This window comes from Pogoniulus pusillus, chromosome 9 (genome assembly GCF_015220805.1).
Source record: "Pogoniulus pusillus isolate bPogPus1 chromosome 9, bPogPus1.pri, whole genome shotgun sequence".
In the NCBI taxonomy this organism is placed as follows: Eukaryota; Metazoa; Chordata; class Aves; order Piciformes; family Lybiidae; genus Pogoniulus; species Pogoniulus pusillus.
In genome coordinates this window covers 28,935,331-28,948,608 of record NC_087272.1, presented here as the reverse complement: position 1 = coordinate 28,948,608, position 13,278 = coordinate 28,935,331, and the positions used below count along the sequence as shown (strand labels likewise).

The window sequence follows — 13,278 nt, the reverse complement described above, 5'->3', positions numbered from 1 at the left end:
ACATATTTAGATTAAGTAGTGTGCAAAATAGCCTGGAAGAAGCAAATGTGAGAGTTGTCTTCTCGTTAAACATGACACTGATTAAGCATTCCTGCATTTTAATAAGTTGCAATATGAAATATGAGAGAAGACTCTAGGCCAAGACCTCTAATTATGAAAGTCACCCAAAAAATCAAGGTGCTTATTATACAGTAATTAGAAGACTGAACAGAAGTTTAGCAGTGAGAATGTCACGTATAAATTTCACAACTTCATATTAGCTGACAGGCATCCAAAAATCCTGTATCAAAAATTGCTTTGAAGAGCTGAAACTAGTTCCTTAGCAAATTAAGGTGTTCCAACCAAGAGTTTAAAAAAAAAAAACCCACCCAAAGCAATCCCACAAAATTAGCTCAGAGCCACTGCTCTTACTGAGTTAAATCAGAATTGGACTTCAGTGCAGTACTTTTAGATTAGATGAGAGCAAGCAGGTATCAGACAAGAATGTTATGTTTCTGGCAGCATACTATGACAACTCAGCACTTATAACTGCAACAAAACAAAAAACCCTGCTATTAAAGCAGGCATCAACTCTTGCAGCATAAATCTGTAACTTAAAATTCCCCCAACTTCAGATTTTTTCTTCTCCCAGAAGTTTTCAAAGCAGACCACAGCTATCGAGTGTAATCTCAAGCTGATTTAGTCGTTAAGTGCATCAAATACACTAGAACAAATCAAATTAGATCACATCCTATTCATTCCACTCAATTTCAGTTACATTTCTGATTTTTTGTTTAATGAAATGCTGATCATTTGAAGACACCACCACCAATGCAGGATACACTAAGTAACACCAGTGTAACTCACATTTTATTTGAGAACCTCAAAAGCTTATCTGCCTCTTCTATCCAGTGTCAGGTAACAAAGCAAGGTCATGCAGATTACCTGTTGAAACTGCTCTTTCCTACAAGGACAGAACTTGAAGTATATACTTGGAAAAGTACTCAACCCTGAAGGGTTCTGACCACACATTTTTTCAAAACTAAAATGATATGAAGCTGCAAGAAAGCCATAAAACATAGCCTGTGTGGGGTTTTTTTCCCCCCTTCCTACCCAGGTGATGCCAGAGCAGGTTTACTGCTGCCTCCACAGGAAAAGAGAAATCACTGGAATGGAAACACAGATGTTACGGATATTAATCTTTTCAGAAGCCCTTGTTGAGAAGGAGTAGAAAACTTCAAGGCAGAAGTTATTACCTGGAGAGGTGGGTCCAGGTGAACCTCATGAGATTCAACAAGACCAAGTGCCAGGTCCTGTACCTGGGCTGAACAATCCTCATTATCAGTAGAGGTTGGGGAATGAGGTGATAGAAAAGAGCCTCGCAGAAAAAGACTTGGAAGTTCTGGTGGATTAGAAGACTGACATGGGCCAACAATGCATGCCTTCAGCCCAGAAGGCCAATGGCATCCTGGTCTGCAACAAAAGAAGTGTGGCCAGCAGACTGAAACAGGCAATTCTACCACTTTGCTCTGGTGAGGCCTCTCCTGGAATACTGCATCCAGGTCCGGAGTCGTCAAGACAAGAACAACATAGGACCCGATGGAACAGGTCCAGGGGAGGACCAGGAAAACGATCAGGGGGCTGAAACACCTCCCCAACAAGAACAGGCTGAGGGAGCTAGAGTTGTTCAGACCAGGGAAGAGTAGACTCTGGGGACACCCAACAGCAGCCTTCCTGCTCTTGAAGGGAGAATACAAGAAGCTTGGAAAGGGACTGTTCACAAAGCTCTGCACTGACAGAATGAGCAGCAATAGCTTTTAGAGATGAGTAGATTTAGGTTGGATGTTAAGAGGAAGTTATTTACTGTGATAGTAATGGAACACTGGAACAGGTTGCTTGGGAAAGTAGTTGAGGCCCCATCCATAGAGATATTCAAGGTCAGGCTTGACAAGGCTTAGGGAAAGCTTATCTAATAGAGGATGCCTCTGCTTACTGCAGGGGCATTGGATAGACCTTTAGAAATCTCTTCCAACCCAGACCTTTCCATGACAAGTTGTGAGACTTTTACCTTGGACTGCAGGTGCTGGATCACAACTGTTAAAGCTTCAAATTTCTGGTTGCTGCACGTCAGGAATTTTTTCAGCTGCAGGATGATTCCACTTTGGCTCTCACATTTTGTTTTGTACTGCGTCAGCTCGGCTGTCTTTGTGACAGCTGAATGCCCATCTGTGGAAGCTCGAGTCTGTATGCATGAGCTCTTGGGACTCCGTGGCTTGCCCTTGTCAACTAAAACAAACAACAACTCATTAATACACACCAAAACATAAAAGATGAGTGCAAAATAAAGTAGTTATAGATTCTTGTAAACCAGTAAGAAGAAAGGGTTATTTCAGCAATACTGCAAAGCAAACACTATCATCCAAGGTTTATTTCTAGCACCATAACATTGTATACATTTGGTACTTCATCCTCACCTTTGGGTATTCTGTGGTTTACTTCTCAACACATTCTCCAGACTGGGCTTTGAATAAATATTTTCATAATATGCAAGATATCTGTCATCCAATCTATCCAGTAACTTAATTCTAACTGAAAATTTGACTTCTGTTTGCAATACATATTCCAAATTCAAAAGCATTTTCCCTAGACTTACTTGGACTTCTTCCTTTCACTGCCAAAACTCTCCTCTCTGAAGCTCAGGTCTGAGCACTGTTTTTTTAGCATCAGCAGTTTCAGTCACAAGGATGAGATTTAAAAAACTGCTTTAAAACACAATAAATTTCAAATTTGCCCTGCCACTCTTCATGGTCCAAGGATTACATCGCTGACTTAGTATTTCCAGTTATGTTGCAACCTCAATCCTTTCACAGCACACAATCTTTTCATGTCAGAGGAAACCATATTACATAATCCAGTACTTGACTTGTAAACACCACGAAGGTTACAGGCTCCTCTGCTGTCTTCACATTGGAAAGGGAGTAGAGTACTGCTGTGCAGAGAGGGCCATTTGATCACACAGGGAACAAGCAAACACTTTTGCAATAAAAAGTTGATGCAATACATAAATACTCTTGCCAATTTAATGAAGCCACCTAAGCAGGTTACTTTGTATGGTTTCAACTTGGTAAGATTTCTTCAAGATAAAGTGAAAAACCTGAGAAATGTGATTTGGAGAAGAGAATAATAACAGCGTGTAGAAAAAAAACCCACATGGGGATAGACTAACCAGCTACAAGTACTTGCTCATCAATCCTTTCTGAAACCCAGGCTCTGAAGGAATAGTCCTAGAAGTGCAGGGTTCAATCACACAACTGGAGGTAGTGTTAATAACAACACCTTCAATCCTAAATTCATACTAGTCCAACTGATGCTGAACTATTGCATTAATGCATCAGTCTTGCGCAGACTCCACTTGTTTCCAAAGCATCAAGTTTCTTGTGCACAATACTGACGTCTTTTGTGCCTCTCTTATTGAGCCCGGTATAAAATGCCTCCTGAGCCTATTTGTTTTCCAAATAAATCCTCTCCAGGCAAGATTTACTGTCATCCTTCATAGCTAGAGAATTGTCAGCATACTGCTCCATCACGGTCAGATGCTCCTGTACTGTTGGAAATCTAACTGCACTTCGCTGCACTTGAACAGTTAGCTCAGAGACGTTGTTAAAGAGTATATTTCCTATTAGAAGTGTAACATCCTGCACTTCCATAGCAGAGCTGTTAAAAGGTATAATCAACATAACCCAAATCAAAATATGAATCTGCAGGGAACTAAAGATGAAGCTTGGCTGCTAGCTCTAGTTAGCTTATTTTTACCACTATTTTAAGTAAATGTGACCACTTATTTTCTTGTAATGCAGACCATGTCCTAGACATCTTTAAAATGAATGACAGCTCACATTTGAGCCACCCCATCAGATTTGCAGCAACTGTATGAAAAACAGTGTGTTTGGTAAAATACTGGTTACCTTCTGAAGCTCCTTCAGAAAAAGAAAACAAAACAATAACAAAAGTCTGAAGGAACAACAATCCAGAAAGGGGAGGTGAGGGGGGAAGAGCAAGAACTAGAGAACAAACATGTAGAGTCAGTCCTCCTCTGCCCTAATAGCTCATCTACTCCTACTCACATATTCCACCTCCCTTCCTGAATGCTCCACTAAAACAGAGAACTAGAGCACTCTTCTCAATTTAAGGGTACTGGGTAAATTCACTGATACAGATGCTAATGCCATCATTTAATTAACTATATGAAATGACTTTTACATCCATCTGACCCTGACTGAGCTGCATTAAACCTGAACAGATGTTTGCAGACAATTTTCATTCTGGGAAATAAGAATAAAATTACATCATATACTGTTACCTAATGAAGTTATTTAACTTAAATACAGTGATACAAGCACAAACAACAAGGCTCCAGATATACACTGCTTTCAGAGTTCAGAGAGCTTCACACCACTACTTTTATCATGGACTACCAAGTCTTTTCCTAGAAGCTCAATGAAACATCCAACCAAGCCAAGCTTGAATACTACACTAAAAAAAACCTGAACAAAACCCATGCACTAGAGAAATTCAGAGACATTCCTGTTGGCAGTTTTATCATAGATATGTGCTAGACACAGCCACTTCAAATACTGAAAAGCATTTCTCTGCTAGCATGAGCCCTCTGTAGCATGAGCTGCCTCTGCAGATTAACACCAGTGACACTCCAATGCTTATTTATGGCCTGTGTACCTCTGGGCAATGACAGATTGTTTCCAGATTTGTATAGAAGCAAGTTGTTGTGTCGAAACAAAAGTCACGTTTTCTTTAAAACAAAAGACTGCAGGTCTAATCAGATGCAACACATCAGTGCTGGGCTCTAGTTTAAAGACAGTACTGGTCAGTAGCCCAGGTCCTCTTCACTTCTGCTTTCTTACTTGTCACCTTTATATAGTCAGGCTTGTAAAGCAGAACATTTCCACCTGCAAGTTGGGTTCTGACCTACTCCTCTCCAACAGTCTCAAAAGCAAACACTGTCCCCAGTCCAGCTGAAGTACTGTCTCTGAAGGCTAAAATTCAGATGTTTAGTGGAGCAGGTAGTGCAGTAACCAGAGAGAATCACCATCTGCCCTATTCTCCTTCACACAACTAAAAGAAAAAAAGAAGAAAAAATTAGCAGCGATTTAGCAAAGACTAAGCCTTTTCTTTTGGCCACTGCATCATTCACAGAAGGTTTAATATCTTGCTGGCAAAAAGAACATCCCATGACTTTGGAGAAGGTTCAAAAATCCTTCCACATTCTCTACAGTTGCTACTTGGATGGCAGCAGCTGGCTGCAGTTCTTTGGGGAGAATAGGCCCATTCAAAGCTTCTCCACAGAGCAAACTGTTTCCCATGTGTAGCTGCTTCAGTTAGGTGTTGAGCAGCAAGAAATACACCACTGCCTACGAAACACACCCTACTCTACAAAGTTCTATTTAAGTGCTGGGTTATTGCCCATACTTGACTGGAGATCTCAGAGCTTGCCCGGTACTGCCAACTTCATGAACCTCCCTATCTTGTACTCTGCTGTGCTGGATTACCAGATGAAACATCTAACACCTACTTACTGGTTTGCAGGTCCAACATAAAGCCTTTCTTTGCCTGTCACAGCACCTGCTAGGAAGATCTGTGCACTAACATCTGTGCTAGCAAGAAATTTTCTTTAAGCAAAGGATTAAATTAAAAAAAAACCCAAACCCATGCAAACATTTCTTAAAAGAATTCCACACAGCTTAAACAAGCTACTTGACAGGCACAAATAGGAACAGCCTCACTTCTCTCCCCACACTTCTGCAGTCACCGTTTTCTTACCCCTAAGAACCTTCTTTTCACATTCCTCATCCAAACTGTTAGCTTCCACAGGTTTTTCAAAACCTCTCTGTGTGTTGTGTAAGCATCTTTCAAAGAAACAGCCTTGCTCGACATTTTCTCTTGTAGGAAGATGCAAGCTGGTAAAAACTCTCTGCCTCTCCTCCATTTTCTGGAAAGCCTTGTCTACACATGTTAGGTTAGTGCTCACTTCTTTAATCAGTAAGACCAGATCAGCTTGAGTATTTAATCGAGTTTCCATTTCTTCTCTTACTCGCTGGATTTCCTCAAGCACAGTTTTTATATCCAAGTGACTGGACTTCACCTCTGCTTTGAGATCTTCTTTCACTTGTTGCTGACTCCTCTGCAGTGCTAACACTGTTCTGATTTCCTTCTGAGACGTTTCCACATCATGCTTTAGTTCCTTCTGTCCAGCCTGCATTGCCTCTTGACTAGCTTTCACTTCTGCTAACAGAGCAGCAAGGCACTCCATCCCAAATCCACAGGAATTGCAGGACCTATTCCAGCGTCACAGCTTCCAAGCAGTCAAGGACACTCGTGAGCTGGTAGCAGATTTCCCCAGACGGACAGAGAGCTGGTACATTGCCCTTGGTTTGATATCCTACCTCAGTTTACAGCATGCTGCAACGAAAAGTACTAGGCAGAAGTCTAGCACAAGGTGAGGCAAAGGCAGGAAATAAAATACTTGAATAAGCAAGGCTCTGAAGGCAGAGCTCCTTCTGAGGACTGAGCCAGAGCACTAATCAGTTTAATTGGCAGATTATGCCACACCTGAATTTTTTAAAATCTTTTGCTGACATCACTGTAGGTGGGACGTCACCCCAAAAGCCACTCCCAACACTCATTTGATCTGCGCATCAATAAAAGTATGCCTGGGCATCAGTAACCGGCTTTGTTGCAACACTCTCAAACACTGCAAGGCGGCAATGGCCCTTTCTTTCCAACACAAAGGCTCAAAAGGAGCCAGAATTGCCTGCAGGAGATGAAAACCAAACAGCTCAACAGTGCCTAGTTATTACAATTGTATATTCAACACACTGATTATGCACCTGTCCTTTTGCTAATGGTTGCAGTGAGGGTTAAGGAGTAGACCTGTGAGCACCTCAGACATCATCTAATCCTGCTGAATGCTCTCCCCATTCCCATATCTAGCCATGCTCTTTTATCAGTCTTTAGAACAACCCAGGTCCTGAGGAAACCCCCTAGCCCATAAACAATAAACAGTTACCACAGCAACATGGGAAAACTGACTAATGAGTTATTTTTGGCACATTAAGGATGCTGCCTTGCAGCTACCAGGTCTGTGTTAGCTATGTAAAATACATTGTTTCTTACCGTTTAAGCACAAAACTTGTAATTGGTCTGGGCTCTATGTAAAGCCTGGTAGATTAATGACACCAGGCTGTCAGCTGTTGTGGTACACAGGAGCTTAATTACCCAGCCCTTGGATGCAATTTGGGACAAAAAATAAAAGGGAACACAACCTAGATCTTGCTCGACCGAAGGAGTCAAGATCTGCCTTCAAAGGGGTGAGCTGGTACTCAGCATAACACCCAGCATTCAGAGCTTGCAATGAAAGTTTACTGTGCACTCTCCAGTTCACCTCCTACACTAGAGCAGGCACATTCCTAGGACCAGGAAGGTATCAGAGACACGTTGTCCACACAGAGTGCCTTGCAATTTGCAGGTATCCCCTGTCTTGCTATCACAGTGGTATCACAGCCCCTAAAGGACACAATGCCAGTGGTGGAGCTTTTTTCCAGGTCTCTGTAGCACCTGCTAGGTGGTCAGAAATCTCTGATGAGATTTTTCCCAGCACAGCTCCAGGCTGAAGGTGTAGTTTCTTCCTCTTTCAGCCCCTTGCCCCATTTCTAGCTGGACAGCTATTCCAAGATCTCCTGAGCATTAGTTACATACAGTTACCACTAAGGACCAGCACACAAAACAGACTGCAGAAGCACAATCTGAAGTCTGAATTCAGGTAACATCTTTGACAAAAGATTTAGGTAAAGAGTGCCAGATATGAGCACCAGCAGTATTTCCACAGCCCTAGACCAAGACTTGCAGTAATTCAGGTGAGCAATATAACACTTCATTCCAACCTTCACCATACCTTAGTGGTTCCTAGAAAAAAAATCATCTCACAAATGGAGGTGAAGGGCTGCAAAGACCCTATCAGACACCTCCCATCAGCAAACTGCAATCCAGTGGAATTGATTTCCACTGGTTCTACTATGACACAGGTGTAGAATGGATCTCTCTGTTAGAGGGATTGTATTCACCAGGCTTATTGATGTAACCACCCAAGATCTAACTTCCTGGCAGCCCCAAGAGCCTCACTGTTCTTTCTACACATGTGCACCCTCTCTGATTGCCAAGTGTTCTCTGCTGTAATATAATAAGCTGTGAAGAAAAGCTCTCCGTGGAAATACATCCTGCTCTATATGAAAATATTCATTCCACCTGGAATGTAATCAGTCTGCTTGTTATGTTCCTCACTCAAACTGAGAGATTTAATCTCTAGGGACTCCAGTGATGTGGAAGGTCACCTTCTTCACATAGCTTCCAGGCAGCTTTCCTTGGCCTTTCTGCACTCTGGAAGACAGTCTTCAAAAATCTACCTAAAAATACATCTGTGAGTACACACTGCAAAGCAAACTGAAAGTCTACAGAGAACGATGGTACTCTGAAGTTCACAGCCTATCTTTCAACAGGAATACTTAGCAAATGACACACAAACAATAGTTTTCACCTTCCCAAGCCAGAATTCATGCTCTGGGAATTACCAGTTCCTGCTGCTTTTGCTCCAACTACACTGTCTCTACTCTTGAGAAGTTCGGGTATTTTAATGTTTTCCCCTACTTCAGTGAAGGATCTCCTGATCTCATACAATAACAGAAGTCAAACACTGATGAGGATTTCCCCTCAAGAGTATATTAGAGAAAAAAGATGCAAACCCTACCGAAATAAAATCTGGCCTATTTGGGTGGGATGTTCAGGGGGCTTTTTCTGTTGCTGTTTTTGACTGTTTGGGATTTTTTTGTATCGTTCATTTATTTACGTTTATTGCTTTTAAAGTCTTTCTTCTTCTTTCTGAAAACACAGAAATCCTTTATGCTACCAGCAAACACAAACCATCCCCATTTCTATAGCGCAAATATTACAAGCATAAAATCCCTGAAGTGAAAAAAAAATCTGAAGAAATGCATGCAGAGTTTTGAAGTCAACACAGAAAGTTACTAAACCACAGTAACAGTTCTATTTTACAGCATTAAGCAATACAGCAAATTTAAAATACTAAGAGTTGACACAAAGCTTAAAGTCAATCATAAAGAAAAATCTCTTACATTGCCAGGCTGGTTTCAAATTCTGTATGGATGACCAATTTGTGCAAGTAGGACTGCCTTAAAGCAACAGGCTGATGTTTTCACCTTTCAAACACGAGAGGAAGCACCTAGCTGCTTCTATACATTGACTTTTCCTTTTTTCAAAGAGTCTCATTTACAACTAGTTACAGATAGTAACTGAACACTTCCCCATTGCAATAAAACATCAAAACATAAGAAAAAAAAAGTAGCCTCATCTTTGGAATTCTTGGTGTTAGGCTGGCAAAGAAGCTTGAGAATTAATGAGAAAGGCCAAATTAAAAATGAAGAGAAAAAGAGTATGGTCTAGAGAAGGCTGCAGAACAGATTACTTGCCATATGGAACAGGAAAAAACACTTGTACAAGAATACGCTCTCACAAACAAGATACATACTCAGATTTATGAAACCAGCCAAACTACAATTCAATTACTGAAAGGAAGGCAAAGAAATGTTGCCAACACATCCCACACCACACACTGACCCAACTTGTGGAAAGCATTACAAAACATCCATCCTGTACAATATTAACAGTCATGAAAGACACTTAACTGTGCTCAGGGGAGTTCAATTTCTACAAATACACTGATAAACATTACATTTTAAGGTCCACTTGGTTTTGTTAGACCTTGAAGTACACACACTTACACTCCTGACCTCTACTCCACATGCCTTGATCTTTTCCTCCTGTAAGTGAGCTTGTCCCATTGATGTACTACTGCATGCCCCACAGGTCTGATTCTGGGTTTTTTTCCCTTCAGGAGTTATCAAATCTCACTATCACATCTGAACTCATGAGTGAATACATAACTTCACCTTGTTAATCTTTACACAGCTAGTTCTGCATCCTTAAAAAAACCACCACTCTACATCCTTAAAAAAAAACCACCATCCTTCTCCTCATCTTACCCCCTGCTGCAAGGCATATGAGCTATTGGAGCAATGCAGCAGAAAGGCTGATCAACCATTTGATTTCATGGCTTTGATTTTCAAGTTTCCCTTCTGACAAGCTACGACACTTCAAAGAGGAAGACTTGAGAACATCCACAGAAATAAGGAAACTGTTGGGTTTAATTATCTTTGAGAGGACCTGGAAATTTGGCTAGCTGTAAATTGTCACCTTAAGTTCTTTCAAAGCTGCTCTGGGGTATAAACCCATGAAGCAGCTTCAGACAAATATAGAGGGAAAGCAGTCACAAAACTAAATTAATGGTCTCTGCAGAGGGCTTGATAAGCTAAACTTGGATGGAAGTCTCCCAACTCCTGAGTTACTCCATCCATAGCTTGGTCAACTATAAATTTTACCCGCATGCAGCTGAGCAAGTGGTGAACATGCTTCTTCCTAATGTGCCTCACAGTAGAGGCTGGTGACTACACAAATGCAGATTCCTGAATAAGTAATCTTCTGTTTCTAGGCTCTGCCTTAAGCCTGCCTGTGTAAGCTGGTGCAGACAGTCCCAACTTGCTCTGTTCATACATTAAGCATGCCAGCCATGAGCCAGTTCCAGTTCACAGGAAAGTGATTTCATTTTTCGGAGTTGTGCCTGCATGATTTGCAAAACTGAAATTCTGAAGATGATGGTATACCTCAAAAACTCTTCTAGCTTCTTATTCAGCTGATCTTGTCTCAGAAACAGCACTCTTATCTTGTATCACAATCTCCGCCCCCCCCCCCCCCGCCCCGCCATCAACATGGTCTGAAGCTCCAGACAACTACATGCTTTTCCCTCCTTTCCTTCACTTCTACTGTAACATCTTGAGATTCCCTTCTTTAGGGGCAGTCACTAGTCCATGTCCAGGAACATCAGCTTATCTTAGCTGCCACCAAACCCTTTTCAACCTATTCTGAACGAAACAAAGAGAAACCATCACAGAGGCTTTTAAAATGTTTGCAGGAACCGATCAAGATTTAACTGCAGGCAGGTAGAATCTGACCCAGATGCTTAAACTGACAAAGCAGGGTTAAAACATACACAGCAAAACTCCATCTGCCTTTCTTTGCAGAAATAAAACGTTTTTCAGCACATTTTTCCTTAAATGCTAGTACAGCCTGGAGGAGAAGTGCAGAATCATCACATATTCCAAGCATGCAGCCTGAAGTACTGTTTCTGAAGTCTGTCTGTCCTCTCATGCCTATTCTCCATTTACTTACAGCATTACATCACACTGACTTTCAGCCCCAGTACAGCACTTGAAATCTCTTTTTGTTCCTCATTTCTAGCCACAAGACTGCATATTTTCTTTATACAGAGAATGGCAGAAAGGAAAGGGAAGTCTCAGATGTATGTACATACTTCAAAGAGTTCTGTGCCTGTAGAATGTTTTAACTGCATGCTTAGCACACATATCTTGCAGCACTGGTCATACTGGGTTTCACACTGGCAGGAGCAAGTCTCTGCTGAGGCAGAACCTATTAGCATGTCCAATGCTTCCCTATCCGTTACAATGCCAACTAGTAGGTAAGAAGCCAAATGGCTTTGAACCACACCAGAGTACTGCAGCCTAGAGCTGTTACCCAGAAAATGTAGCATACCACATGCAGCTTTTATTAGCTTCCTGCTTGTTGACAGAACAAATGGAGGATGTGAACCAAGGGTGCCATTTTCACACAGAGAAAGGTGGAGAAGGAAACCACAAATTCAGGATGATGGGAAGAAACCAAGAGATACCAAGTAAGGCCAGTTTTCCCACTGCATACCTTTCTAAGAGAGCTGTTGTACAATCCACAAAGGCTCAGCAACCCTGAGCAGTCCTTAACTCCTGCTCCAGAGTTCTTCTTAAGCCAGATGTGAACCTACTCATTGCTAGTTGATCCTACACTTCAAACTCTTTCAGGCTCTTTGATAACCCACAGTGTGTAGCAAGCCCTCTGCCTCACAGTGTAAGGGTCTGGACCTTTCCTGTTGAGTCATAAGCATGCCACTACCAGCAAGAGAGGCTGGGGCCAGTAATGAATGCCAGGAAAGCAAAACACCAGCAATCCAAGCATGGCATTGCAATAATGTTCCCAGATAAGCCTCAGTACATAATCTTTCCAATTCCTAGCCCAACAAACTCTTACCCTTATGGCAGCCTTTGAACCAAGTTCCGTGTGGGTACAAACCAATTAGCCATCCATTAAGGCCTCAGTGTTTCTCAAGCAAAAGTACACCTTCATCCAAGTGATTAGCACCATGTGTCTTTGTTACCCTTAGGTGTCACCTGTCCTATGGAATACAGCTCCTAAGCTTGTACAACTGTTTTAGGACACTGTCAAATGCACTACTGACTGCCTGAACACAGCACGTTTCCCATAGAGGAAGAAGCACATTAATGACACACATGTTCATTTGACAGTACTTTGGTATGACCTGTTGCTTACTCATTAAGCACAGAGAATCTCCATGTTGTATAAGGCTCTCTCACACTTCTGAAGATTGTAATTTATGTTTTTAAAGTATACATTATCCTTACTCTGGAGCAAGGAAGTAGATGGTGACATTTGTAAAGATACCTAAACTACATCAGAGTAAATGCATTACTTTCAATTTGCTGGTGGCCTTCAAAAACAAAAGCACAGAGACAAGGTGTAGCTCAGCTCCTGTAATCACTACTAATCCCTGATCAAGCAGCTTATGCATTTTTCAAAAAGCAAGTTTTGAAGAAAGTTGGTCATCATGACTCTCCTGAACTCTGCTCTGCACTCTTAGCATTACACATTTGCCAGCTCACTTGCAGCTGGTGGACTGACATTCTAGTCTTGATGACGATGACAAAGTCAGTACCAGGTGAAAGGATGTCAAATGGCTACACGTTTGGTCAACCCTAGAAGCAGTGCATTGGCAAAGTCAGTGATGATGGTAGATAAGAATTTAAGAAGCACTTCAAAACAGTCTGAAATTTTCTAGCAGATTAGAAGATTGGAAGGGATAATCCCCACAAGTCACATTTCACAAAGGATTTAAGAAGTCCCAGACTTGAACATTAAGTGTGTAATTAGTGTGTCAGACAGAGGTCTGATAAACACATGGTACATGTGCAAGCCTGACTAATACTCTGAAATCTCAGCCTTGTGCCATAACACTTTTCACTTAGGTACCAT

At 41.6% G+C, this 13,278-nt stretch overlaps 1 protein-coding gene across 4 annotated transcripts in view; it reads right to left on the bottom strand.

Annotated features, from left to right (window-relative positions):
- The window catches only part of MTUS1 (microtubule associated scaffold protein 1), a 139,561-nt gene that overhangs the window by 31,690 nt on the left and 94,593 nt on the right, over nt 1-13,278 (bottom strand). For all 4 annotated transcript variants that reach the window (XM_064149055.1, XM_064149052.1, XM_064149056.1 and 1 more), the window contains one exon: nt 2,048-2,265. In XM_064149055.1, the coding sequence (XP_064005125.1) occupies nt 2,048-2,265 (218 nt within the window). The remainder of the gene's footprint in view (nt 1-2,047; nt 2,266-13,278) is intronic.